We start from the raw sequence: 27,976 nt of genomic DNA, 5'->3' as shown, positions 1-27,976 counted from the left end.
GCAGGGAACTCTGTGAGGAGCTTTGGCCAGGCATGGGCTTGGCTGAAACATCACGGTATTGCTCCGTTTCAGGCTGGACACTGCCAGGCGCCTACTGCTTGACCTCTGTTTAAATGAGGAACTTCAAGACTAGACAGCACGGCTCTTCTCAGTTTATTGCATGAAGGAGTAACACCAGTCCAAGTAAAAGCAGACCCCAAACGGTTACATTATACAAGCTGTGAGGTTTTTAAACTTGTGAAAAAGGACAGAAGGGAAATTCTACTCATTGCAAAGAAATCCTCACTTAAGCTTCTGTGAGCCAAAAGCACTTTAAAACCCATGAACCTTCAGCTGGTCGTCCTTAGCCAGTCCAATCTCCACGAGGAACTGGCATATGTTCTTGCGCTGGTCACCCTGCAGCTGAATTACTTCTCCATATTCTGGATGCTCAATTACAGTACCATTGCAGGCAAATTTCTTCTCAAAGGCCTTCACTAGTTTCTTTTTATCGTAATCATCAGCGATCCCTTGGATAGTAGAAAGGGTCTTCCTGCCGTTTCTCTGTTGAATTCTTATATGGATATAATCCTCAGTGCCAGCGGGAAGAAGGTCATCACCCTTACTTGCATCAGCAAAGGGGTCGAAAGAGAGGAGGTTCTGGATAGCGGACATACGATACGATTCCTTTTCCTCGGTGGAAACGGCCTGCGGCCTGCGGAAGGGTGCGGCGGGAGAAGGTGGGCAGGGGGGACGAAGCGTCGGGAAGCGAGGGGGCTCAAGGAGGTGGTTGCTGAGTCCTCGGCGGTGGCTCAGGCACTGGGCCGTTAAAGTCCTTTTAAACCTTGCATTATTTTCATGCAGGAGTTAGCTTATCCAATTTCTTATTCTATATATATATTTTTTTCTTTGATTTTTTTTACAGAGGAAGGGACAAGGATAGAGAGTTAGAAACATCGATGAGGGAGAACCATCAATTCAGCCGCCTCCTGCACACTCCCTACTGGGGATGTGGCCGCAACCAAGGTACACGCCCTTGACCAGAATCGAACTTGGGACTCCTCAGTCTTCAGGCCCACGCTCTATTCACTGAGCCAAACCGGTTAGGGCTCTTATCTTTCTTTCCGATTCTTTCCACGGGTTATTTTTCCTTCCCTGGATCGATCGTGTGCGCTGTCAGGTGGCCCTTGGACACGAGGTTTGCCGAGCTGGCGACCTTCCCGTCTGTAACGCGCTGTGCTCGGGAACCGGCCTCTGGGGGGCAGGGTTCCGCCGGCCGCGGGCAAGAGTTCATTTAAATGACACGCGGGCGGCGACCCAGAGCCCCGCTCCGGAAAGCAGCGCCCCCAAGTGCGCCGGTTGGAGGTCGGTTGGTAAGACGTCCGCCTCTCAGACCAAAGGGGGCCCGCCTCTGGGTGCGCGGTGCTTATTGGGTGGAAGGGCTGTCAATCAGCGGGGCCATCAGTACGGAGGCCGCGGCCCCGCCCCCAGGAAGGCAGCGGCGCGCGGCGTGCCTGCAGCTCCCGGCGCGAGTCGTGCCGGTTGCAGGCGCCGCGCTCACCTCTGACGGTTGGTCCGCGTTCACTGGAGAAGGAACCAAAGGGGACTCTGCTCTCCTCCCCTCCCGCCCGGCCAGGCAGGCGCGATGGCAGACCCCGCGGCGACGGGTGCCGGCGGGGAGGCGGCGGCGGCGGCAGGTTCGGCGGGTCTGGCGGGCTTGTCTCTGGGTCACGGCTTCTCGAGCTACCGGCCGTTCGAGCCGCAGGCGCTGGGGCTGAGCCCGAGCTGGCGGCTGACGGGCTTCTCCGGCCTCAAGGGCTGAGGCTGCAAGGTCCCCCAGGAGACGCTGCTCAAACTCCTGGCGGGACTGACGCGGCCCGACGAGCGGCCCCCGCCGGGCCGGGGCCTGGCCGCAGGCCATGAAGAGGTGGCCCAGGAGGCCGGCCTGCAGGTCCTGGCGGAGCCCAGCCCCAGCTGGCCGGCCCTGGGCATCGGGATGGACTCCTGCGTCATCCCCCTGAGGCACGGGGGCCTGTCGCTGGTGCAGACCACGGACTTCTTCTACCCGCTGGTGGACGACCCCTACATGATGGGGCGCATCGCCTGCGCCAACGTGCTGAGCGACCTGTACGCCATGGGCATCACCGAGTGCGACAACATGCTCATGCTGCTCAGCGTGAGCCAGAGCATGACCGAGGAGGAGCGGGAGAAGGTCACCCCGCTCCTGGTCCGCGGCTTTCGGGATGCTGCCGAGGAAGGCGGGACGGCAGTGACTGGCGGACAGACGGTGGTAAACCCTTGGGTCATCGTGGGTGGGGTGGCCACGGTGGTGTGTCAGCCCAATGAGTTCATCATGCCCGACAGTGCCGTGGTCGGGGACGTGCTGGTGTTAACCAAACCCTTAGGGACCCAGGTGGCTGTCAATGCCCACCAGTGGCTGGATAACCCCGAAAGGTGGAATAAGATCAAGATGGTGGTCTCCAGAGAAGAGGTGGAGCTGGCCTATCAGGAAGCCATGTTCAATATGGCCACCCTGAACAGAACTGCCGCTGGGTTGATGCACACGTTTAATGCCCATGCAGCCACCGATATCACAGGCTTTGGCATTCTGGGGCACGCTCAGAATCTGGCCAGACAACAAAGAAACGAGGTGTCCTTTGTCATCCACAACCTGCCCATCATTGCCAAGATGGCCGCCATCAGCAAGGCCAGTGGGCGCTTTGGGCTCCTTCAAGGAACCTCGGCAGAAACTTCGGGGGGGTTGCTGATCTGTTTGCCAAGGGAACAGGCTGCTCGCTTTTGCTCTGAGATTAAATCTTCCAAGTACGGAGAGGGTCACCAGGCCTGGATCGTTGGCATTGTGGAAAAGGGCAACCGGACGGCCCGAATCATTGACAAGCCTCGAGTTATTGAGGTCCTGCCTCGTGGGACCGCTGCTACCGCTCTGGCTCCGGACCATCCCAACGCCTCCTCTGAACCTAGCTCTTGAGATGGAAGAGCAGAAGTTGTCTGGACCTTACCGCCTGTGCACACCATCGTGGATGGTTCTGAAGAGTTGACTTTAGGAACGGATTTCCAAAGGCTGCCCGCATAGTAGTCCCACAGTTGCCCTTTCTAGGTGATTTGAGAGCCCATCAGAAGCTGCACATCCAAGGCCAGAAGTATCATTTTGGACTTTGGGGAGGGCGGTTTTATTTGGCTTGGAAGAGGAGCACAAAAACCTGTATCCTCTTCCCAAGAGCAGAGTGAGGAAATTTCCATCTGAGAGAATTGGGGGGAAATACGTATACATGTGCAACTAAATTTGGACCAAAACGGTTGATAAATCGTTAAGAAAGATGTTATAACGCAATGACAGGTTCTTTACTAGTCTTTTCTGAAATACTGTCCCTTTCCTGCTCTGGACAAGAATTGAGCAGCTTGTCCAATGCCTGGGAAAGGAAGGCCTGCAGCCGTCTGACCTGGTCTCTGTTAATGACGCCTCTTCCTCCAAACCCTCTTAAGGACTGGGAGAGGCAGAGAAGCCCCAGAGCCCAGGCTCAGTGGTCATTAAGATGCTAAAGTTTGTGCTGAAAATTCCTGATGATTTAATCAGTGAAGTGATTTCTAGTGAATTAAATAAAAAGCATTTTGTTGAAAAGTCACCCGGCTAATGTTTGGATCCTTGAAGTTCTGAATCTTTTACAGTGTTATCAAATGAATCAATTCATACATTTAGAGTCTGATCAGGTAGAGAGTTTTCTCACATTTCCCTGATCCTGGACCAGGGAATTTAACCCCCCGATTTAGGTTTGCACCCTCCCCCTGAGTTGACAGCAAAGGACAAAACAGACATAAACCTCAAGGACTAGAAGGTGAGAGAGGAAATAGTAAAAAGTGCCAACAGTCCTTGGAAAATGTAAAGTAGGTGGAAGAGGGGTAACTGCCTTGGCAGGATAGAGGAAGCCAAAGTGTGAATGCCTCCTGGTTGGGGAACACTAAGGGACATGGGATCAAAAACTGATTCTGCCCTGGCTGGTCTGGCTCAGTGGTAGAGTGTCGGCCTGTAGACTAAAGGGTTCTGGGTTTGATTCAGGTCAAGGGTACATGCCCAGGTTGTGGGCTCAGTTCCCAATAGGGGGCCTGCGGTTGACAGCCAATCAATGACTCTCATCATTGATGTTTCTCTCTCTCCCTGTCTGGAATCAATAAAAATGTCCTATATAATAAAAGGTAATATGCAAATCGACCGAACCTTGGAAAAACCGGCCTCTGATGCACACTGACCACCAGGGGACAGAACCTCAACCACAGGGAAGTGCTGCTCAGCTAGAATGATGTGGTGGGAGCCTCTCCATGGGACATCCCCTGAAGGCTCCTGGACTGGGAAAGGGCGCAGGCCTGTATGAGGGACCGCCCCCCCCCCCCCACGTGCACGAATGCTGTGCAATGGGTCTCTAGTATTTAAAATAAAACAGGTTGAAAGTTTATTCAGGGTAATTAGATTTTTTAAATTCTCAAACTTCTCCCTGGTTCACACAGCCAGAAGACTGCTCCTCAGCTTGGCAGATAAAGGGAAGTTTATTTCCTGGAAAATGTGAATTAAAAAACACTGCAAAATCAGGGACACCAGGTACAGCAGAGGACAAGAGACTTGACCAAAAACAGAAGAATAAAACCTGAAAAATGAGGGCCCAAACCTCTTCCTCGGCTATTAAAAACACTGTGCAGGAAGCTTATACCGCTGCTCATGGAGAAAATGAATGTGCCCAGAAAAAATAGAAACATTTGAGGAGCCCCCAGTTAAAATCCCTGTATAGGGAAGTCTCCCAGTTGAAAATTCACTCAGGCACATTCTTTTTAATGCCTAAGTCTTAAATAGGAGCAGTCATTGAAGGCAAGCCTCCAACTTGAAAGAAGTCAAAGCTAACAAATTCAGGAAAGGGACAATACAGGGAGTGGAAGAAAAAAATGCAGGCAAAGATAAAAGAAGATAAAGTGTCCATGAGAAGATAAGAACAAAGCATGTAGAATATAAAAATGTAGCTCAGATTTTAAAATTCAGTAGAAGACTTAGAAGATAAAGTTGAATAAGTTTACCAGAAAGTAGAACACATACAAAAAAGATACACAATAGAAGAGAAAAATATGTGAAAATCAGAGGTGAGTCAGGAGGTCCGACATCTAAGAGAAATTCCAGGAAGAGGTAATAAAGCATATGGGAGAAAGAAATTTATCAAAGAGTAATACAAGAAGGTTTTTTTAAAAAAAAGTTGTGTCACATACCTCTTAATTCCCACCACAGAGAGTGAAAAATGACATTAATTTTAATAATAATAGTCTCAATCATTTATATAATGCATACTCTTTGCCAGGCACTGTTCTAAGTGTTTTATGTGTGTTAACTAATTTAAAATCCCAACCCCATTTTGCCAATAAGGAAGTTGAGGTGCCGGGAGATTAAGAAATTTGCCCAAGCCTGGCCAGCGTAGCTCAGTGGTTGAGTGTTGAGCTATGAACCAGGAAGTCCCTGGTCGGGCATATGCCCAGGTTATGGGCTTGCTCCCCAGTGTGGGGTGTGCGGGAGGCAGCCAGCCAATGGTTCTCATCATTGGTACCTTTCAGGGTACACAGTCAGTCTTCTAGGCAGCGTGACTCCGGAGCCCATGCTTGTATTCACCAGCTCTCCTAAAATCTTCTGGGGAGAGGGAAGATCATGTACAAAGGTTTGGGGATAAGACTGGTATCAGAGCCCTAGCCAGTTCTGCTCAGTGGATAGAGCATCGACCTGCAGACTGAAGGGTCCCAGGTTTGATTCCTGTCAAGGGCATATGCTGGGGCTGTGGGCTCGATCCCCAATAGGGGGCATGCAGGAGGCAGCCAATCAAGGATTCTCTTTCATCACTGATGTTTCTATCTCTCCCTCTCCTTTCCTCTCTGAAATCAATAAAAATATATTTAAAGACCAAACAAAAAAAAAATCAACAAAACACGTATTGTCCTGGTCCTCCCAGCATACAAATGAAGGGGCCTTGAAGGCCATCATTACATAAATTGAAAATTGAGGCTCAAAGAAGAGAAATAATCTTCCCAAGGGGATCGGTTAATGGGGTCCCAATAACCCGAGTCCTGGTTTCCCATCACACACTCTTGTCTCTCAGATCTCAGACTGGCTCAGGTTCTCCCACCCCCATAGCACCCACCCAGCTGATGGGCCTCTGCTACTTTGTTCTCCAGCTGCTTCTGCCTCTTCCACTCCGGAGTTTCCCAAAGAGCCTTACTGGGAGCAGTTGCACAGCTTGGCTCTAATAAGGAAGGTGGCCAAACTCTTATGAGTAGCAGAAGGGCATGTGTGTGCATGCTCATGTGTGCCTGTCCCAGCCCGTCCATCCTGTCATTAATCATTTGTCAGCTTTGCTGGGGAAATACCTTAGGTTTTTTATTTGTTTGTTTTAAATATATATTTTTATTGATTTCAGAGAGGAAGGAACAGGGAGAGAGCGATAGAAACATCAATGATGAGAGAGAGAGAATCATTGATTGGCTGCCTCCTGCATGTCCCACATCGGGATCAAGCCTGCAACCTGGACATATGGCCTGAGGAGACCAGGAATCAAACTGTGACCTCCTAGTTCATAGGTTGATGCTCAACCACTGAGCCATACCGGCTGGGCCAGAAACACATTAGTTTTGAAAAGACTAGGTGACCCAACACCAGAGGGGCGTGGGCATAGGTTTCTAAAGGGTTAATCACAAATGTGGACCAAAACACAAGACCAAGCACACTGTGACCCTGGCAAAAGCAGGGAGGTGGGTTTGCCTAAATATGTCTGAGGGGAATGATGAAAACTGACTGGATGTGGGGGTGAAGGTGGAAAGAGCATGGGATGAGGAGTCCAGATGATAGGGCCAATCATATGTGCAGGTCTGTTCCCTCTCCCCCATGACAGCCTCCCTTATCCCCCAACTCTGTGCTGTGCTGGAGCTGGGTTTGGTTGGTCTTCAGATGAAGCTGTGGAGCAAAGAACTTGGATGTCCCTGCAGCATTCTTCACAAGAGCCTGACAGCTCAGCCAGGGATCTCCTGGGCAGAGGGCTGAGGCAGTCCCAGAGAGAAAGCCTCTCCCTCCTTGTCAATCTCCAAGGACCATCTGACCCATTCTCCTGGGCAGAGGGCTGAGGCAGTCCCAGAGAGAAAGCCTCTCCCTCCTTGTCAATCTCCAAGGACCATCTGACCCATGAACAGCAGTTCTCAACCTGTGGGTCACGACCCCTTTGGCAGTCGAACGACCCTTTCACAGGGGTCGCCTAAGACCATCCTGCATATCAGATATTTACATTACGATTCATAATAGTAGCAACATTACAGTTATGAAGTAGCAACGAAAATAACTTTATGATTGGGTCACAACATGAGGAACTGTATTAAAGGGCCAGAAGGTTGAGAACCACTGCTCTAGAACTCCTAGTTCTTGGCTATTCAAAAACCTGAGATGCAGAGACTCCTGAAAAAGTTGCTCTCCAAGTGTGTTTTAGTTTCCAGTAGAAGAGTGTTTGGGTTCTTATTTGGAGAAGTTTAGCAAACACCAAGGAAGGTGCTAGGGAAGGTAGTTGGTTCCTGAAACGTTTAGTTCACAGATCAATAAGGCAACTCAATGCTCTGAACTTCAGGCCTGTGTGTCCACGTGCCTGCAGGACATCATCTGGATGTCCTAGAGCCATCTTAGACTCCATGTTTCCCAAATTGAATTTATCTTCCCTCCCACCCAGCTTCCAGGTCTTTTGTGTCCTCTTTTCAACAAATGGCAAAACTATCCATCAATTTACTCAAGCTAGAAACCCAAGAAGTTACCCGGGACTCCCCCTTTTCTCTCATCTCCCATCTCCCATCTCCCATCTCCCATATCCATGTTGCCTAACCCACTGGCAAATGCTGTGCTCTAGATTCACCCAGTAGCTCAGCAGCATCCAAAGCAGATGTCCACTCAATGTGGAGCACTTTCCACTCTTGCCTCCATAACAGCACACTCTGCCAATTTCCCTTCTACCTCACCTGCCTCTTCTCCTCTGTTGAACTGCTAAATGTTGGAATCATGATCTTGACCACCTAGATTCTTGTATTAGTTATGCTTCTCCAATTCCATGACTTTATGTACTCTCTACATCATTTGGTGTGAGATACCAAATCTGAATCTCTCTTGAGCTCTCCTCTGAAGCTTAGACTAATAAATCCACCTGCCAACTTTACATGCATCTTCAACTTGCTTTGTCAGAAATCAAACTCCTGAAGCCACATGTGTTAAATCCTTCACCTCATCTTCAATGTCACCATCTCAAAGACAACTTACAGAAAAACCAACTGAAAATGGCTTGACAGATAAGGGATTTTTTCTTTTTCTTTTTTAATATATTTTATTGATTTTTTACAGAGATGAAGGGAGAGAGAGAGTTAGAAACATCGATGAGAGAGAAACATCGATCAGCCGCCTCCTGCATATCTCCTACTGGGGATGTGCCCGCAACCGAGGTACATGCCCTTGACCAGAATCGAACCTGGGACCTTTCAGTCCGCAGGCCGATGCTCTATCCACTGAGCCAAACCGGTTTAGGCAGATAAGGGATTTTTTAACTTATATATCCAGAATCCTAAATTAGAGCTTTTCTGGAATTTGTAAAAGTAATTTTCCCAGCAATATCAAGGATCCAGGTTCCGCTTGACCAGTGTGGCCCAGGGGATTGAACATCTTCCCATGCACTAAGAAGTGACTGGTTCGATTCCTGGTCAGGGGATGTGCAGAAAGCAGTGGACACATTTATTTCATTGATATTTCTATCTCTCTCTCCTCATTTCCTCTCTCTCTAAAATCCATTTTAAAAGATATTTTAAAAACCCTGGCTGGTGTTACTCATTGGTTGGAGCGTCAGCCTGTGCACCCACGGGTCTTGGGTTTGATTCCTTGTCAAGAGCACATACCTGGATGGGTTGCAGGTTCGATCCTCACCCAGGTCTGGGCGCGTGGGGGAGGCAACCAATTGATATGTGTCTCTCACATTGATGTTTCTCTTTCTCTCTCTCAACCCACCCTCTCTCCCTCACTTCCACTCTCTTTAGGGATCAATGGTAAAAATACCCTATGGTGAGGATTAACAACAACAAAAAACAACCCCAAAACATATATATTTTTTATAAAATAAATGGATTCAGGTCCCTTCCATCTTGTTATCTACCAGTGTCAGCTGGTGGGCTAGCTCTCCTCATAATCCAATCCTCACATACCAACTTCAAAGGTAGAAACTTACTATGTCTTTTTAAAAAAAAGAACTAAAAAAGAATTAAGAACCTTCCCTAGGAGTCTCTAATAGACTTCCTTTATCTCTCTCCTTCTTGTCAAGAACTCGGCCACATGTTCACCCGTAAACCAATCAATAGTAAGGCAATGGGGCTGTTCAATCAGACGGACATGAGCAGAGCAAGGAGGATTGGCCAAGTACAAAAGGTCACCAGTGGGAAGCCCCAGGTGCCTAGCAGGGACCAATCAATTATAGGGCAAGACTTTGCCCCCAGGGTGACCTTTCCTCCCCTAGCATATCGCTGCTCATGAGGTTTGGGCCCTCTGACCTTTCCTCCCTAGAGATAACATCTTCACCTCAGTTGTATTTCCCCTTTTTTATTTTTTTAAATATACTTTTATTGATTTCAGAGAGGAAGGGAGAGGGGGGAGAGAGAGAAATATCAATGATGAGAAATAATCAATGATTGGCTGCCTCCCAGGACCCTTCAGCCTGCAGGCCGTCGCTCTGTCCACTGATTCAAACTGGCTAGGGCCTCAGTTGTATTTCTTCAGGCCCAGATAAGCAACAAAACCAACCTCAGGACCAGCTGCATTGAATATGACCCCTTGCCCTGGCGCTGATCAATCAATCAGTGGAGACCACAACCCTGAAAGGACACACCTGAAAACATGATGACTATTCTATTGAAATCTTCCCCTGGGACCTCCCCTAAAATCTCCACACTTAAAACCCTTAGGACGGACGATCCAGTGTGCTCTCCCTCCCAGGGTCATGCCCTTGTCTTTCCCCACCCCATCCCACCCCACCCTACCCCATCCCTCCCCACTTCAGGCACATTACCATTAGCTTCCTAGCTCGCAACCTCCAAGGGCTCCTCCTTTACCTCTATAACTTGTTTCCTAAGCCCATTTCTTTTAGGAATTACCTTTTCTACACCATGATTTACCAAATAAATATTCTCTTACAGTTTGATTCTTGGCTCTGAATTTCTTCTTAGCCCGAACCCAAGTACTGAGATTGCTGAACCCAGATTTGATCGGACCTCATTGGTCAGACACCCGGTGCGGTTCCTGCCGCCTACAACAGACCCACATAATCAAGTAGCGGACATGGACCCCAGAATAAAATCACTGTTCTGCAAAGACGAAGGTGTGAAAAGTGTTATGGGTTCACTCAGCGAGATAGACCACCGACTCAGAATTTAAATTTAAGAGCCTTTATTAAGCTGGCCAGCTGACTACAGTTACAGCACCCTGCCGAAGCAGAGGCTGAACTGCAGCGCAGACTACAGGGGTTACATTTTATTATTAAATTCTGTGTAGGCCCAGAGAAAAATGTGTCTTTCAAATTCTGGGCCCCCAATATAGAGGACACTCTATTTATTTATACTTTATCCAGTCCTTTGTCTCCCAAATTTGGAATGAGACTTCCGGGCCTTCTGAGAAAGACGGCCTGCATGCTGGGAAGGGGCCATGAGACCATATCTCAAGGACTGGCCTGATGTCAGTACCTTCCTATCTGTGTGTTTTAGGAACAGACAGCACAGCTTGACCTGTCTGGCCAAAGCGCCAGATATGCAGCCCAATACAAAAGGGGCAGTTGAGTAGATAAACAGTCCTTACCGTATCTTCCCTGGGCCATGCAATCTAAAGTTGCCCCCACTCTTCATAATGTTTAAATACATTTAAAATTTGTTTTCGTAGTACTGTACTTACCATTTGACCCAATATACTACTAGTGTAGGCCAAACAGGCTCTGAGCCAAACTGCCTGGAGTTGAAACCTGGCTACCACTTTACAGACCGCTTTGTTAAATGACTCAATATCTCTGTTCCTTATCTGTAAAATGAGGAGGACGATGATATTACCGACCTCATAGGTTGTTGTGAGGATTAAATGAGTTGCTCTAAGAATTAAATATGTAGAATGCTTAAAACAGCTGCCCTGGTTCCAGTTCATTCCTAAAGCCCAGCTGTATTCTGGAGATTTATTTTTTATTATTATTAGAGAGAGGAAGAGAGAGAGAGAGAGAGAGGGAGAAAACATTGATGTGAGAGCAAACATCAGTGGGCTGAACAACATAAACTGATGAACAAAAATAGATCCAGAGACAAAGAAACACGGAACAGACCATCTAACCTCAGAGGGAAAGCAGGGGAGGGTGGGAGGAGGGTAAGAGATCAACTAAAGGACTTGTATGCATTCACATTAGCATAACCAATGGACACGGACCCTGGGTCAGTGGGGGTTTGTCCTGGGGGATGGGAGTGGCCAGGGAGGGGTCAATCAGGGACAAAGGAGACTTATGTAATACTTTAAACAATTAAAAAAAAATCAATGGGCTGCCTCCTACAAGCCCCCCAATGGAGTCTGCAACATGCGCATGTGCCCTAACCAGAAATCAAATGGGCAATCTTTCAGGGCACAGGAGGAGCCACACCAGCCAGGGCTCTGGAGATATCCTTGTATCCTTATAATAAATTCCCCCCCTTTTTCAAAAAAATATATTTTATTGATTTTTTACAGAGAGGAAGGGAGAGGGGTAGAGAGCTAGAAACATCGATGAGAGAGAAACATCGATCAGCTGCCTCCTGCACACCCCCTACTGGGGATGTCCCCGCAACCAAGGTACGTGCCCTTGACCAGAATCGAACCTGGGACCTTTCAGTCCGCAGGCCGATGCTCTATCCACTGAGCTAAACCAGTTAGGCCCCCTTTTTTCTTAAACCATCCATTTCTGGGGTTCTTAACCAAGCGCCCTTCCCTTCTCCCTGCCCCATCATTTCCCTTTCCCGCCATCGGATGCCCGTACGGGAAGTGACGGGCCTGCAATCTCCCAGCCCTCTGTGCTTTGCCTCTTCCACTGGTGGAATCTGGCACCTACAGATGTTTCCCCCTCTTACAGTTTTTATTTGCTTCAAGATGGGGTTGTGAATGTTGGAAATTGCCTTAGTTAGCTACAAATATGAAAGGGAGGTGGGATTGACTGGTGTTAATGCAAAAATCTGAGTAAGAAAGCAGTAACACAAGACCTAATAGGTAAAGGCTTAGGTAACTGTTTCCTTATCAACAAAATGGTCCTCATGCTAATGGTACCGACCTAGGACTGTTACTTGGATTACAGTACTGAGTATGGAACTTCCATGAGCCATAGTAAGACTCAAATTATTTTAAAGGTGAGGCATACAACTGCATAAGTATTGCCAAAGTTTGTAAATTTGGTTTGCCTGGTTATCAGAGGGACAGCTTATCAGATGGGATTGACCGTTCCTTAGCCTGAGTCTCACAGTAGGGCCTTAGCAATAGTTTTAGCGACCCATTCCTGAGTTAGGCACCTAAGGTTTCTTGATATTCCTATTGACATCTTATGGCAAGCATCATGTTTGTGTAATTGGCCCAGGTTTTGCATTACCTCTATAAGAAAGGTATTACTATTATTACTAATGGCACAGTGCATGAATTCATGCACCTTGAAAGGAACTGTAGGCTGTGGTGGGCACGGGGGCAGGTTTCGGCCCATCCTCCATGCCCCTGCCCGGCCCCTTCCACCGCAGCCTCCAGTCCCCTGTCTGCCAGCAGCTCCACTTCCACCGCTGCTCCCAAGTGCTGACGGCGCTGTCCCGCTAGCACCCGCTGATGGCAAGGATCGATTGGGCCCAGCGCCAACAGCAGGTGCGAGTGGCAACTGCTGCCCCAGTGACCCCTCAGGAGCAGAGGGAGGTGGAGAAGCTTCAGGGGCGATCAGGGCTGGAAGCTGCCATTTGCACCTGCTGATGGTGCCAAGTGATCAAGGCCGGTGCTGGCAGCAGGTGCGAGCACCAGGTGGGACCACGGCACACGGGAGCAAAGAATTTTCTGTAACCACTAGAGGCTCGCCCCGATGACAGTGACTGGCACCCTGCCTTGGTCTGGCACCTCCACTCACCTGCTCCACCATCGCCCTGGGCCGACACCTGCCATGTTCCGCACTCTGCCGCCTGCTGCCAACACCCGCCATGTTTCACGCGTGGTCCCTAGTGGTCAGTGCACGTCATAATGACCAGTTGTTTGGTTGTTCCGCTGTTCAGTCTATTTGCATATCAGGGTTTTTAAAAAATATATATATTTTATTGATTTTTCACAGAGAGGAGGGAAGAGGGATAGAGAGTTAGAAACATCGATGAGAGAGAAACATCGATCAGCTGCCTCTTGCACGCCGCCTACTGGGGATGTGCCTGCAACCAAGGTACGTGCCCTTGACCAGAATCGAACCTGGGACCCTTGAGTCTGCAGGCTGACGCTCTATCCGCTGAGCCAAACCGGTTAGGGTGCATATTAGGGTTTTATATATAAAGATTATATAGGATTATTGTACAAAAGCAAGCAAGTATTGAGGTGCAGCAAAAACATACTTAGGGCAGTGAAACAAGGAAGGGCATAGAAGCAACAAGAGAGCCTAGGCTGGGCTGCTTTGGCTCACTGGGAGGTCAGAGAAAAGGGGGCTTGGAGACAGGTTCAGCAGGTTAGCCAGGAGGAGCTGACACTGCCCATTGCTCCCCTGGTTGCAAGTCTCATGGGGTCCCTTAGAGGTTAGGAGACACGCTCCTGTGGGGGAATGGCACGGGCATGCTCCCTGGAGGGAGAGAGCAATAATGGAGGTATTATTGATGAGGTCTTCTAGATAGAATGATCAGTGATTTGCTGAAATCCATCCACACTGAGCATTTTTCTGGCTTTAATTTTAGCATTTGGTCTGACACATGTCTTAATCACGCAATAGAACAGAGGTTCTCAACCTGTGGGTCGTGACCCCTTTGGGGGTCGAACGACCCTTTCACAGGGGTCGCTTAAGACCATCGGAAAACACATATATGATTACATATTGTTTTTGTGATTAATCACTATGCTTTAATTATGTTCAATTTGTAACAATCAAAATACAACCTGCATATCAGATATTTACATTACGATTCATAACAGTAGCAAAATTACAGTTATGAAGTAGCCACGAAAATAATTTTATGGTTGGGGGTCACCACAACATGAGGAACTGTATGAAAGGGTCGCGGCATTAGGAAGGTTGAGACCCACTGCAATAGAACATCTCAAACAGTTTGGTATCCACACCTTTAAGATCCTTGGCCAACAATGAAGCATTCCAGGGCAGAGGCCTATGAGCCCGCGCCTGAAGCTTGCTCCTATTGGTCCAGTCCGGGTAAGGCGCGGCCTATAGCAAGCTCCACACAAGTAACTGGCCTTTCCTGCGGCTCCGCCCCCGGAAGCAATCGCTAACGCCCGTGATTGGCCAGAGCCTCTGGAGGCGGGCTCCGAGCTGAGCTGGGGGTTCGTAGTGCATCTGGGCAGCAGCTCAGTGGGTGACATGTCCGCTGTGGGTGGGGAGAAGCCTGGGGAGGCAGGGCGGGGGCAAGGGCACCGAAACTGTCGGCCCCTTCAGCTTCAGCCTGACTCCACACACACAAACCCAGTTCCAGGAACGCTTTTGGGCTTATAGACACCCACTTGGTTCCGTGACGATTCACTTAAGTCACCTAAGACCGGGGAATACCCCAACTTTGCTCCTCTCCCCATCTACTCATTCACAGGCAGGTGTGCGTCAGGATATAATACTTAATATTCACTAACACGGGTGGAGGATTTGTAGTGAGGTGGGAGAGGCCACTGTTCCCAAAAATCCCAGTAAGGGATTTGCCATGTCTCCCAGGTCCCGGGCAGCCAGTTCTGCCATCCCACCCTTTCCCAGACCAGGGTCCCGCAGTCCTTGTCCAGTTAGTCCAGCCCCTGGGGGTCGGGGCCCTGGCATGCGCCTCCTCAGCCAGACACTAGCAGCCGCAGCGACAGGGGGCTCACCTACTCTCACACCCTGGGCAGCGCTCGCTAACGCTGGCGGCCGAAACGCCAGGGGGCAGCTTGAAGTCTTGGCCGCACACAGTGCAGATATAGAGACGGTGCAGCACGTGCGCACGACGGTGGCGGACGTAGTGGGAGCTGAGGCGGAAGCGCCGACCGCACTCGGTGCAGGGGTAGGGCCGCTCGCCCGTGTGCGTGCGCGAATGCTCCGCCAGGTTGGACCGGTGGCCAAAACGGCGGCCACACACGGCACAGCGGTGCGGCTTCTCGCCCGTGTGCACGCGCCGGTGCTTGGCCAGCGCCGAGCTCTGCGCGAAGCGCGTGCCGCAGTCGGCGCATGCGTACGGCCGCTCCCCGGTGTGCGTGCGTCGGTGGCGCGCCAGGCACGAGCTGCCGCCGAAGGCGCGCCCGCAGTCGGGGCAGGCGTAGGGCTTCTCGCCCGTGTGCACGCGCAGGTGCTGCGCGTAGTTGGAGCTCTGAGCGAAGCGGCGCCCGCACTGCGTGCACACGTAGGGCTTCTCGCCCGTATGGCGCCGCCGGTGTTGCTGCAGGTTGGAGGCGGCGGAGAAGCTCTTGTCACACTCCGGGCACTTGTAGGGCCGCTCGCCCGTGTGCATGCGGCCGTGTTTGGTCAGCGCCGACTTCTGGGAGAAGCGCTGGCCGCACTCGGTGCAGACGAAGGGCCGCTCGCCGGTGTGCGTGCGGCCGTGTTTGGTCAGCGCCGACTTCTGCGAGAAGCCCCGGCCGCACTCGGGGCATTCGAAGGGCCGTTCACCCGTGTGCGTGCGCGAATGCTTGGCCAGCGTGGACCGGCGCGCAAAAGCACGGCCGCAGTCCGCGCACGCGTGTGGGCGCGCCGGATCGGCGGCCTGCGCGGCGGCCTGCGCTGCGGCCTTGCTCGGGACCTGCTGGGAAAGAGGAGATAGGTCAGTCCTGACCCACAGGCCGCGGGGCAAGAGACCTGGGTCTCCGCAAGTTGCGATCTCAGTTCCGCTTATGGAAAACAGGAAAGCCAGGGTGCCTCCCTCATAGCACTGGTGCGCACATTAAATTAGATACTGCACTAATGTACATAGCACATGCCCAGTGTCATTCTACTTGTTCTTTAATAATTCAACAAGTATTTATTAAGGGCGTGCAAGGTGCCAGACTGTGTTGTAGGCACTGGGGATTCTGTATTATATTTTTTAAATTCCTGCTTATGGGAAAAATGGATGAATGCTGATACTGGGTGAATGTTTCAAATGTAAATGTTTAAAAACTGATGTAACGAGAAAAAACTAAAAGAAGTGAGAAAGCAGGCTACAGAGGGCACAGCAAGACCCTGGGGCAGTTTTGCCAGTGAAGACCCAGGAATGGCAAGAAAAAGTATGTAGGGCAGAATGCATGGAGGGGAGAGTATTGGATGGGGTGCCCTGGAGGGGATCTCAGCCTAGGGCCTTGTAATATGAAAGATGGGGAACCATTAGAGGAGATGTTAGACGGTACCTTGCAGGGACATGACCAGATGAGACTCATTTTAAAAGCCTCTATCAGGATGTTGGGGTAGAAGAAGGCAGCAGGCAGATCAGGAGCCCAGGGAAGAGGCTCCTGCATTGCAGTCATCTGGCCAGAGAATGGGGTGGGGCCACAACATTAGTAACAAAGAAACGGAATTTCTGGAGGATGAGGCCCAGAAATCAGGATTTTAAAAAGATTCCCAGGTGATTCTAATGTGCAGCCAAGGTTGAGAACCAGCTCCTTGCTACAGACCAGCCATATCAGCATCACCGGGAACTTGTTAGAATCTCAAGTCCCACCACAGACCTACTGAATCAAAATCTCCACTTTAACAAGATTCCCAGGTGACTTGTTTGCTTGTTAAAATTAAAACTTAATCTAGAAGAGAGAACAACTCCTGGAGAAAGCAGGTGGGAAAGGTGAAGAGGGTTTTACAGGCTGAAGGACCCCATAGGCAACGTCTCAGAGGTGAGGAAGGGTCAGGTCTGTTTGAACTGGGGCATGGGATGGGTGTTGGGTCATGAAGTCAGGACATGAGGTCAGGTGGTAGAGCTTTGAATGCCAGGCCTAGGAGCTGAGACTGTCCTGAGGGAAACAGAAAAACACTCAAAGGTTTAAGCAGAGAGAGGATCAGATGTGCACAGAGCCCTTTGAGAATATCTTTGTGTTCATTAAGAAGAAATTGGATTTTTAATTTTTTTTAAAGGGGAGAATGATGATTTTTATTTTTATTTTTTAAATATATTTTGTTGATTTTTTACAGAGAGGAAAGGAGAGGAGTAGAGAGTTAGAAACATCCATGAGAGAGAAACATCAATCAGCTGCCTCTTGCACACTCCCTACTGGCGATGTGTACTGCAACCAAGGTACATGCCCTTGACTGGAATTGAACCTGGGACCCTTGAGTTCGCAGGCTGACGCTCTATCCACTGAGCCAAACCACCTAGGGCTAGAGATGTTGGATTTTGATAGGCAGTGAGAGAATTCTTCAGCGCCCGTGTGCAGCATAATTCAGGCCTGTTCTGGACAATTACTGGCCATGGGACTGGGTGATGACAGCTACGAGATGCAGGATGTCAGCACTAGAAAGAGCTTTAGAGATGACAATCTTCAGAGAAACTGAGACTCAGGGAGACCACACAGCAAGCTCATGAGCTACCTTGTGGGCAGGTGTTGTGCTAAATGTTGATGGGAAGTGTTTGAGTAATCCTCATTCCACCCTCCTCCTCCAAATCCAGTCACCCAGATGATAGATACTCAGTCTGGCTTTCAAAAATCTTACTTTCATTATCTCACTTTACAGATGAGAAAGCCAAGGCAAAGCTGGTAAATGGTGAAGCTGTGGTTTGAACCGATGCTTTTAACTGCTACATGTTCTGTCTAGAGCAGGGGTGGGCAAACTTTTTGACTCGAGGGCCACAATGGGTTCTTAAACTGGACCGGAGGGCCGGAACAAAAGCATGGATGGAGTGTTTGTGTGAACTAATATAAATTCAAAGTAAACATCATTACATAAAAGGGTACGGTCTTTTTTTTTTTTTTTTTTTTAGTTTTATTCATTTCAAATGGGCCGGATCTGGCCCGTGGGCCATAGTTTGCCCACGGCTGGTCTAGAGTCTAGCACTCCGTACACATTTCATGACCAGCCATGCCCAGCCTCCTCCATCCCATCCTTAGCTCTAGCCAGTCTAATCAAGGTTCGAAAATATCCCCAACTTTCTGTCTTGTCTCCACTGCTGTCACTACCTGAGAGCAGGCTGCCAGCCTCACATGGCCTGTTCTCCCCACAACAGCCAGTGAATCTTCTGAACAGAAAACCCAACATGTCTCCTCTGATCTGAGGCTTCTGATGGCACCGTATCACCTCACGCGTATGTAAAATTCCTATGCGGCTTCCAATACCTGTAGCTCTCTGGCCCCGTCTCCTCTGAGCCTTTGCTTTTGCTGTTTCCTCCTCCTGGAATGCCCCTCCTCTGCCTCCATTTGCCAAATGCCCACTGAGCTTTGTCTGTGAACCTTCCCCACTGCCTTGAGCTGTCGGCCCTCAATCTTCTGTCTACGCCCTCATGCGGGTCTCCCCTTTCACACCCAGCCCCGGGATACACCCCAAAAAGGCCTTTGATAAAAATGAGTTGAAAATTCTCCAGAAGGCCCTAGCTGGTTTGTTCAGTGGGTAGAGCGTTGGCCTGGGGACTCAAGGGTCCCGGGTTGTATTCTGGTCAAGGGCACATGCCTGGGTTGCAGGCTTGTTCACCAGTAGGGGGCATGCAGGAGGCAGCAGATCAATGATTCTTTCTCATTATTGATGTTTCTATCTCTCCCACTCCCTTCTTCTCTGAAATCAACAAAAAAATACATATTTAAAAAAAAATCCTCCAGAAGGATGATGTAGACCAAGGCCTTAAATTTTAGGAAGAAGAAGAATGAATAATATTTACCTAGTATTTGTTATGTGCCATACACAGTTCTTGCTCTTTACATGTACTAACTCATTTCATCCTCACAACCCTAAGGAGTAGGTGCGGGTATGATTTTCCTTTTACAAATGAGGAAAGTGAGGCACAAAGACTTTAAAATTAAGACATTTAATCTAGAAGAGATTGCCCAAGGTGACACAGCTGGTAGCTGATGGAGATGGAAGTCCATCTTGAGCTCTAGAGTCTGAGTTCTCTTTTTATTTTTTAAAAAATATATTTATATTGATATCAGAGAGGAAGGGAGACGGAGAGATAGAAACATCAATGAAGAGAGAGAATCATTGATTGGCTGCCTCTTGCACACCCCACACTGGGAATCAAGCCTGCAACCTGGGCATGTGCCCTGACTAGGAATGGAACCCTGACCTCCAGGTTCATAGGTTGAGGCTCAACCACGGAGCCACGCTGGCCAGGCTGGAGTCTGAGTTCTTCACTTACAGGTGGAATGGGGAGATCAGGAGATCACAGGGCCAGAAGAGGCAGAGTAAGCTAGGATGATGGGCCAAGGAGGCCTGAGAAATACAGACCTACAGAGCTATTTTGACTGGGAGCAGAGGCCAAAGCAGCCAGTCCCCTCCCCCTAGGGCCCACCACACCCACTAGGGGGCAGCCGAACGTCTTTCCCTGGGAACTGGCTCCCCTGCAGGAGGAAACCAGAGCCTGGGCCCAGAAACCTGGCCCAGCCAGAGAACTGTTCCCCAGGTATGAGCAGGGCTGCACTGGAAGTTGTGGCAGTTTGGGGCCTGAAGGGGGAAATCTAACTCCTATTCTGATATTAAAGCTCCTCTCGTTAAACCTTCCTCTCCCTCAGGATAAATCCCAAATGCCCTACCTGGCCTGCCAAACACCCTGAGCTCATCCACGCTTCTCCCCGTGCCCCACTCCCTCCCTCTGGGCCACTGAAAGGCCCATTTCTTCTGCCTGGAGTCGCCACTCACCTCACCCCTCACTCTCACTGGTCTCGGATAAGCCATCTCTTTACTAACTCTGGGACCTTGGCCAGTCACCAAACTATCAAGCTTCCTGGGCCTCAGTTTCCTCACCTGTAAAATGGAACAAATACTACCTATGTTATAGAACCGAGGTGCTTAACACAGTGCCTGGAGAACAGTAAATGCTCCCAAGGGTCCGGGGTTTCTGTTGCCTAACCTGGCCCCTCCCCCACCCCGTCTGCATTAGGCTCCCAGCTCCGGGCTTCTCTCCCCCCCCCCCCCCCCCCCCCGCCCCCGCGCCTGCTCTCATCACACAGGATTTTAGCTGCGCGGTTACTCAGCAGTCTACCAGTGCTACGCATCAGGCTCCATGGGGAACCCCGGAATATATATATGGTGGTCACCCAGCACAGACCCTGGCACAGTGGGTGTGACACCTCTTTGACCTCAGCATGGGCAGTGGGGCAGAAGGATGGGTTGCTCATCCTCAGATTCCAGGTTAGGGATCGGGGTGTGGGACACGTACCTGCTTGTTGTCCACGGGGATCTTGAGTTTCAACACCTCATACTTCTCCTCACCCTCATTGTCATCCTTCACCAGCAGCACCATCTCCTCTTGCATCTCTTCCTCCTCCTCCTTCGGTGTCTGCTGTTCGTCAGGCATCTTGGTGTCCTAGGGCGGGCAGCTGGGTCAGAAGCTCAGGACCCAGCCCGCACCCCGTACCCCGCACCCCGCACCCCGCACCCCGGCCCTGGCCCAGGCAAGGCGGTGCAGCGCGGCTTCCCTCGGCCGACCCTGGGGGTTGGCCCTCTCCCTCCCACCCCAGCTCGGCCCTAGGCACCAGCACTTGCCCGCGACCAGCTCCGAAGACACTTGTTCACCCCACGCATCCCGGCGTTCAAGGCCCAGAACAGTTCGAATCTCCAGTGCCAACGAGTCGCCACCCTCCCCGCGCTGAGTCACTGCCGGCGCCTGGTCGGGCCCGATCTGCAGGGCACGGGCTGGAGGCGGGATCGGTGCGGAGACCTGGGGGTGCGCACTCACCAGCCGCAGATTCCGCATTCGCGCAATCCCCCCACCAGGACAGGGCTCCCCGGGTTTGGACAGTTGTGATGCTTCGGGGGCGGGGCCTCTGGGCGGCCTGTCATTGGTCAGAACCGCTAACCCCGCCCCTAGGGGCGGGATCCGGAGGACCCGGGCGTCCAGTCCGAGCTGCCCCTGGAGGATGGAGAGCCCAGAAGCAGTGGCCGCCGCCGTTCCCCAGCTCCCAGGACCCCCGTCCGCTCCACCCCGACTCTCAAGGTCCTCGCAGTCCGGTTCGGACCCACCTTCAGGGCGTTCCCTCTGTGCCGCTCGGGGTCTCCGCTCCGCCCAAGCTAGGCCTCGTGCGCTCCAGCCCCGGCCTGGGCCTCTCGCAGGCGCCCTCCACCCTGCTTCCTCCTCACCTCGTCCCTTTTCCTCTTTCCTCCTTCGCTGTCTTTTCTCCTTCCCGGCGTTGCTCTCCCTGGACTCTGAGACATCTTGCTCCTTGGAAATACGCTTACCGAACCCACGCCCACCAAAGGCTACCCCTGCCCGGTCTTGTGTCACGTGCCTGCTATGCGCCAGCATGCCAAGCGTCTCACGATCGCTTGAAAATTAAATATGTGTCGGTGTGTTTTGTTTTGTTTTGTTTTGTTTTGTTTTGTTTTGTTTTGTTTTGTTTTGTTAATCCTCACCCGAGGATATTTTTTCAATTTAGAGAGAGTGGGAGTGGGAGACACAAAGAGAGAGAGAGAGAGAAACATGGATGTGAGAGATTCACATCAATGGCTAACCTTCCGCAGGAGCCCGGATGGGGCGGGATGCAGCCTGCGTCCGCGGTACAGCTGCTCAGCTGCTGAGCCACACCAGCCGGGCTAAGTCGTGGTCTTTGAAGTCTTCCTCTCCCAGGAGTATGCAGGGAAATGAAATGTCACCCATTTATCATTTTCTAAAAGCTGGTAATGAGCCCTTGGTAATAATTCAGAATGTCTCCTTTTAGTAAAGTTGGTTCGTATGTTCCTTCATCCAGATTTATGGGGTAACTGGTGACTGTTTCATAAGGAGAAAGACTATGTTTGCCAAAAGAAGTAGATTTCAGGTTGAGGAGCACTATAGGGAGATCTTTTGGCCAACAGAGATTAAAAGCTTCTGGAAATAAACCTGGTTGAGTGGTTTGTTTTTTGTAAGCGGAAGCAAAGTCTATTGAGAGACAGAGGGACTCCCTGCAGCAGGCAGGGAGGGAGCCCCAGTGGGTTTTCCCTAGCTGAGTTTGAATTGTGCCATTTGTATGTTCTACCCACCCAGAGAACTGGGGTGGTAAACACAATAAAAACACTGTAAAATAGGCCAAATATTACAAATGGATTGCACTATTTGCCCAGTGAAATGAGTCCTTCAGTCACTGTAACTCAGAGGGAATTTCCCAATTGGGATTTAATTTTTCCCAATAATAATTTACCTAGCCTTAAGGTTGTTGCTCTCCTGCCAGGAAATGCCTCAACCCAGTGAGAAAGCATACAAATCATCATATATGAAATGGTGGCATTTGGATAAAATTCAATTACCATACCACCCTAGCCAGTTTGGCTCAATGGATAGAGTGTCAACCTGTGGACTGAAGGGTCTTGGGTTCAATTCTGGTCAAGGGCACATGCCTGGGTTGTGGCCTTGATCCCCAGTATGGGGCGTGCAGAAGGCAGCTGATCAGTGATTCTCTCTCATCATTGATGTTTCCATCTCTCTCTCCCTTCCACTTTGAAATCAATAAAAATATGCAAAAAAATTTTTTTTTTAAATTGAATTACCATACCTCAAATGGTTCTAAAGGAAGTGGAAAATGTCCTTGGGATCCATGGACTGGTTTTCCAGGATTATATCTGGACAGATAGCACATCGGCTGTATACTTTATGATACAGTAAGAGAAGATTTCTAGTAATATTGCTTACTTCATGAAATCATCTTTTTGGGATAATTTACATGTATATGCTGAAGTATAGGGAGTTGGGCCCCTATAGGTAAGATTGGTTTCTGATTGAGTCCAAGCCATATGTGTTTGCCTGGGTCAAAGATTCCCGATACCTGACCTTTTTAATCCTCACCCGAGGATTTGTTTATTGATTTGAGAGAGAGAGGAAGGGAGAGAAACATTGATGTGAATGGGAAACATTGATTTGTTGACTCCCGTATGTTTCCCAACCGGGAATCAAACCCACAACCTTTTGGTGTGTGAGACAATGGTCTAACCAACTGAGCCACACTGGCCAAGGCAAAGGTTCCCCCTTGTTGCCATATCCTCTTTCCTTCTGCAGCTGTCCATTGGAACGGTAAAAGTGAACCTTTTGATTTCATAGGAAGCAAGGATCAGTCTCGGGTCTAGATAATTTGGCTGTTTAATGCTGCCTGTCAATCTGCAGCACCAGCTAAGTGGTTTCCTTTTGCTTTCATGGTGGCAGCTTTAGAATGCTCTGGAATTTTTATAATTGCCAATTGTTTTGATTTCTGTATGACATCTAATAATTCTGCAACCTATTTTCTATTCTTTATGCGCTGTCCTGAGAAAGTTAAGAGGCCTCACTGTTTCTAAAACATTCTGGAGTTGTGAGCTACACCAAGGGGATAGATTAGTACAAATATTGGCTATTTGATTGTTGGCCAATTGACAAGTCCGAGTTAGAATAATTAATTCAGCTTGTTGGACAGATCTTATTGAGGTAAATAAGAACCTTCCATTATATCCACCCTGGAAGTTAATCGCGTATCCAGCTAGGTAATATCACTGGTCACCTTTTACAGCTCCATCTGGAAGCCAAGTTAAGTCAGCATTACCAAGGAGTTTTCTGTAAACCATTCCTAGGAACAAGAAGGTGGTCAGTGGGCAGAACGTAATCATTGCTGTCTTCATCCGGCAGAGAAGGTAGCGAAGTTGCTGAGTTAAGACTGTTACATTAAGCCCCGACAGTATGGCTTACTGGGTGGGAAATGTTGCCAGTTCAGTTCCTGATGAAAGCACATGCCTGAGTTGTGAGCTTGATCCCAGTAGGGGGCGTGCAGGAGGCAGCTGATCGACGTTTCTCTCTCATTGATGTCTCTAACTCTCTATCCCTCTCCCTTCCTCTCTGTAAAAAATCAATAAAATATATTTTTAAAAATAAAATAAAAAGTTAGAAAGTTTATAATGAAGGTGTCCCAGCGTGGGAGCTTGAGGCAGTGTTTCTTTAGCTCTGTAACAGGGCGGTGGGCACACATGCAATATACAGATCCTGCAACATAGAAACCCACACCTGAAACCTATATGATCATATTAACCGATGTCACCCCAATAAATTTATTAAAAAAGGAAAAAAATTAAAATATATAAATGTAGAGCTTTTTAAAAAATATATTTTTATTGTTGATTTCAGAGAGGAAGAGAGAGAGAGAAACAATGATGAGAGAATCACTGATCAGCTGCCTCCTGCACACCCCACACTCAGTATCAACCCCAAATCCAGTCGTGACCTCCTGGTTCATAGGTTGATGCTCAGCCACTAAGCAACACCAGCTGGGCTCTTTTTATTTTTTTCTAAATCCCATTTCAGTTTTCTATAACCTTCCTTTCTCTTTCTCTTTCTTCTTCTTCTTCTTCTTCTTCTTCTTCTTCTTCTTTTTGTTTTGTTAATCCTCACCCGAGGATATTTCTTTCCCATTGACTTTTGGAGAGAGTGGAAGAAGGCAAGGGAGAGACAGAAAGAGAGAAACATCAATGTGAGAGAGACACATTGAATTAGTTGCCTCCCACGCATGCCCCAACTATTAATTCTGTTGCTTTTGCTCCCAGAAACCAGTAGGTACATTCATTGGAATAGGTCGGAATGGCCACGATCACATGCTCTAAAAGTTACATTAAGTTCCTTTGTGAGTCCATCAGGGTCCCGGAGAAAATCAGGGAAATCTTTAGGTAGATTCCTTAATTATGTTCTAGTCCAAGCAATACATACAGTTGCTGGTTCCCCTCTGCCTGAGACCAGCTTTTCTCCAAAGGGAGCTGCTAGAATTCCTGCATTATCCTTGTCTGAATTTCTATCCTCACTTTCCCCTAGGTCAGTGGTTGGCAAACTCATTAGTCAAGAGAGCCAAATATCAACAGTACAACGATTGAAATTTCTTTTGAGAGCCAAATTTTTTAAACTTAAACTATATAGGTAGGTACATTGTTATTAACTTAATTAAGGTACTCCTAAGGCTTAGGAAGAGCCACACTCAAGCGGCCAAAGAGCCACAGTTTGCTCGCGAGCCGCAGTTTGCTGACCACTGTCCTAGGTCAGTATGGGAGGTGGTAGTGGAAGAGATAGAGAGGCGATAGAAGGGGAAGGAAGAAGGGAGAGAGAGGGCAAGTCCGGACAAGAAAGCTCAGAGAGCAAAGGATATAGGGGAAGAGCTGTAGAAGGGGGAAGAACAGGGTATTGGCATTTATTAGCGTTAGCAGTCTTCTTTAGATCAGGGACAGCTCTACAAGTTCCTTTTTTTTTAATTTATTGATTTGAGAGAGAGGGAAACTTGTTGCTTTACTTATTTTTTTTTTTATTCTCCCCTGCCCTGTTTTACTTATTTATGCATTCATGTTTGAGTCTTATATGTGCCCTGACTGGGAATCGAACCTGCAACCTTGGCATATCAGGATGGTGCTCTAATCAGCTGAGCTACCCAGACAGAACTCTAAAATTTCTTGTTAACTTAAAAAAAAAAAAATTTTTTTTTTTTATTGCTTTCAGAGAGGAAGGGAGAGGGAGAGAGAGAAACATCAATAATGAAAGAGAATCATTGATCAGCTGCCTCCTGTATGCCACTTAGTAGGGCTCAAGCCCACAAGCTGACCAGGAATTGAACTGTGACCTTCTGGTTCATAAGTCAATGCTCAACCACTGAGCAACATTGGCCCGGCTAAAAATAAAATTATCGGCCCTGGCTGGACAGTTGGTTAGAGCATCATCCCAATATGCCAAGGTTGCAGGTTCAATCCCTGGTCAGGGCACATACAAGAATCAACCAGTGAATGCATAAATAAGTGAAGCAGCAAATCAATGTTTCTCTCTCTAAAATGAATCGATAAATAAAATAAAAAAGAATTGATCTGTGCTCCTCCTAATTTTTTTTTTTTTATTGATATTTTTACAGAGAGGAAGGGAGAAGGATAGAGAGTTAGAAACATCGATGAGAGAGAAACATCGACCAGCTGCCTCCTGCACACCTCCTACTGGGGATGTGCCTGCAACCAAGGTACATGCCCTTGACTGGAATTGAACCTGGGACCTTTCAGTCCGCAGGCCAATGCTCTATCCACTGAGCCAAACCGGTTAGGGCCTCCTAATTTAATTTTAGTTTTATTTGGATGTCTGCAGAGTCTGAACAAATTTCTAGGGATATTGTGTGGTGAGTTGAAGTGTGCTGCTTGAGTTGACTGCAAGGGGCATCACCTCCGTAATTGCATTCAGCCCTCTTAGAGTCCTGCTTTCTCTCCCTGGCTCTCTGAAACAGTGGTGAGAACTGAGAGCACTAGGTAACAACCTTTGAAGTGCACATCCCCAGATGAGTCAATTAATTAATTACAGTTTAGCTGGCATTCCCTATGGGGCTCTTACATCTCATGGGGGATGCCTCCTTGCAGCAGGCCAGTAAAGCACTAGAAAATTCCTTGCCAAGTGGAATGAGGAAAATGAGACAGATGCTGAACAAACTGGTCCAGCAATTACAGCCAGTACAGACGGTCACCTCCCCAGAGATAACATCTAGGCTCTTGTATTTTAGCTCCAGGCCCAGAAAAGCAGCAAAACCAGGTGGGCTGCACCAGGACCAGCTGCAATGACTAATGACCCCCTGCCCTGATGCTGACCAATCAGTAGAGACCATGACCCTAAAAGGGCACACCTGGAAAACTGATGCATTTTCTACTGAATCCCTCCCCCTTAGACTTCCCCTAAGATTCCAGCCCGGGAGCACACGTGCCTTTCCCTCCCCCCTCCTCCCCCACAGGCACTCATCTCCTAAACTTTAAGGGTTCCCATGAGACCTGTAACCCGGGGAGCAACAGGCAACAGCAGCTCCTCCTGGGCTCACCGCCTGAATCTGTCTCCAAGGCCCCCTTTTCTGTGACTTTCCAGTGAGCAAAAGCAGCCCAGCCTGGCCTCATTTCATCCCTGTAACATTTCTAGAGCCAGGCAGCCTCCCTTAGGTCTGTCCTGCTGCTGGTTTTATGCTAAGCCCTTCCTTGGTTCACTGGCCCAGCTTTAATAAACATCCTCCCAATCACCTGGACTCATGCTGTGACCTCTTTCCTGCACAAGGTCAAGAACCCACATGCTACAGGCTGGCCCTGGGCAGACCTGCTCAGGACCAGGTCCCCTGTCTGGTAACACCCTGGCATCTCTACAAAGAAAAATGGAAATTTGGGTCCTAACTGGTGTGGCTCAGTGGATAGAGCGTCCGCCTGCGGACTGAAAGGTCCCAGGTTCAATTCCGGTCAAGGGCATGTACCTGGGTTGCGGGCACATCCCCAGTAAGAGGTGTGCAGGAGGCAGCTGATCGATCTTTCTAACTCTCTATCTCTCTCCCTTCCTCTCTGTAAAAAATCAATAAAATATATTTTAAAAAATCAATAAAATATATTTAAAAAGAAAGAAAGAATGAGAGAGAGAGAGAGAGAGAAAGAAAGAAAGAAAGAAAGAAAGAAAGAAAGAAAGAAAGAAAGAAAGAAAGAAAGAAAATGGAAATTTGGGCTGGAGGGAGGAAATGCCCCTTATCTTCATAGCCAAACGAGTTTAGGTTCTCATTTATTCAGCAAAAAGTTCTTTGGTCAGGCTCTCAGAAAGCAATTCCAATTGAAAAACCAAAATTAAAAATTAGCCACTCATTTTTTTGCTCCTGTCCTGCCATAGCCTGGGTTCTACCAACCCTTAACCCTTAGTTCTA

The 27,976-nt window shown here is 49.0% G+C and overlaps 3 protein-coding genes across 6 annotated transcripts; 1 reads left to right on the top strand and 2 right to left on the bottom strand.

The window, feature by feature from the left end:
* Positions 1-133: 133 nt before the first annotated feature.
* Positions 134-716, bottom strand: LOC118656433 (eukaryotic translation initiation factor 1-like). The gene has a single exon (XM_036309770.1). The coding sequence runs from the start codon at positions 652-654 to the stop codon at positions 313-315; it is 342 nt and encodes a 113-aa protein (XP_036165663.1). The 5' UTR covers positions 655-716; the 3' UTR covers positions 134-312.
* A 743-nt stretch (positions 717-1,459) lies between these two features.
* LOC118656432 (selenide, water dikinase 2-like) lies at positions 1,460-3,623 on the top strand. The gene has a single exon (XM_036309768.1). It carries the CDS (start codon positions 1,625-1,627, stop codon positions 2,966-2,968), a length of 1,344 nt encoding a protein of 447 aa, XP_036165661.1. The 5' UTR covers positions 1,460-1,624; the 3' UTR covers positions 2,969-3,623.
* A 10,573-nt stretch (positions 3,624-14,196) lies between these two features.
* Positions 14,197-21,603, bottom strand: LOC118656762 (zinc finger protein 771-like). Of its 4 annotated transcripts, none has more exons than XM_036310392.1 (4): positions 20,859-21,603; positions 20,533-20,679; positions 20,013-20,117; positions 14,197-16,002 (listed from the first exon to the last, which is right to left on the bottom strand). In XM_036310392.1, the coding sequence occupies exons 1-4, from the start codon at positions 20,895-20,897 to the stop codon at positions 15,094-15,096; spliced, it is 1,200 nt and encodes a 399-aa protein (XP_036166285.1). In that variant the 5' UTR covers positions 20,898-21,603; the 3' UTR covers positions 14,197-15,093. The 4 variants fall into 4 exon arrangements, with proteins under 4 accessions (XP_036166285.1, XP_036166282.1, XP_036166283.1 ...); XM_036310389.1 differs by having other exon boundaries at positions 21,052-21,603; XM_036310390.1 differs by lacking the exon at positions 20,013-20,117 and having other exon boundaries at positions 14,197-16,005; positions 21,052-21,600.
* Positions 21,604-27,976: the final 6,373 nt, after the last annotated feature.

This window comes from Myotis myotis, unplaced genomic scaffold (genome assembly GCF_014108235.1).
Source record: "Myotis myotis isolate mMyoMyo1 unplaced genomic scaffold, mMyoMyo1.p scaffold_m19_p_5, whole genome shotgun sequence".
NCBI lineage: Eukaryota > Metazoa > Chordata > Mammalia > Chiroptera > Vespertilionidae > Myotis > Myotis myotis.
Note: the sequence above shows the minus strand (reverse complement) of the source record. Positions and strands in the feature narration are given on the sequence as shown.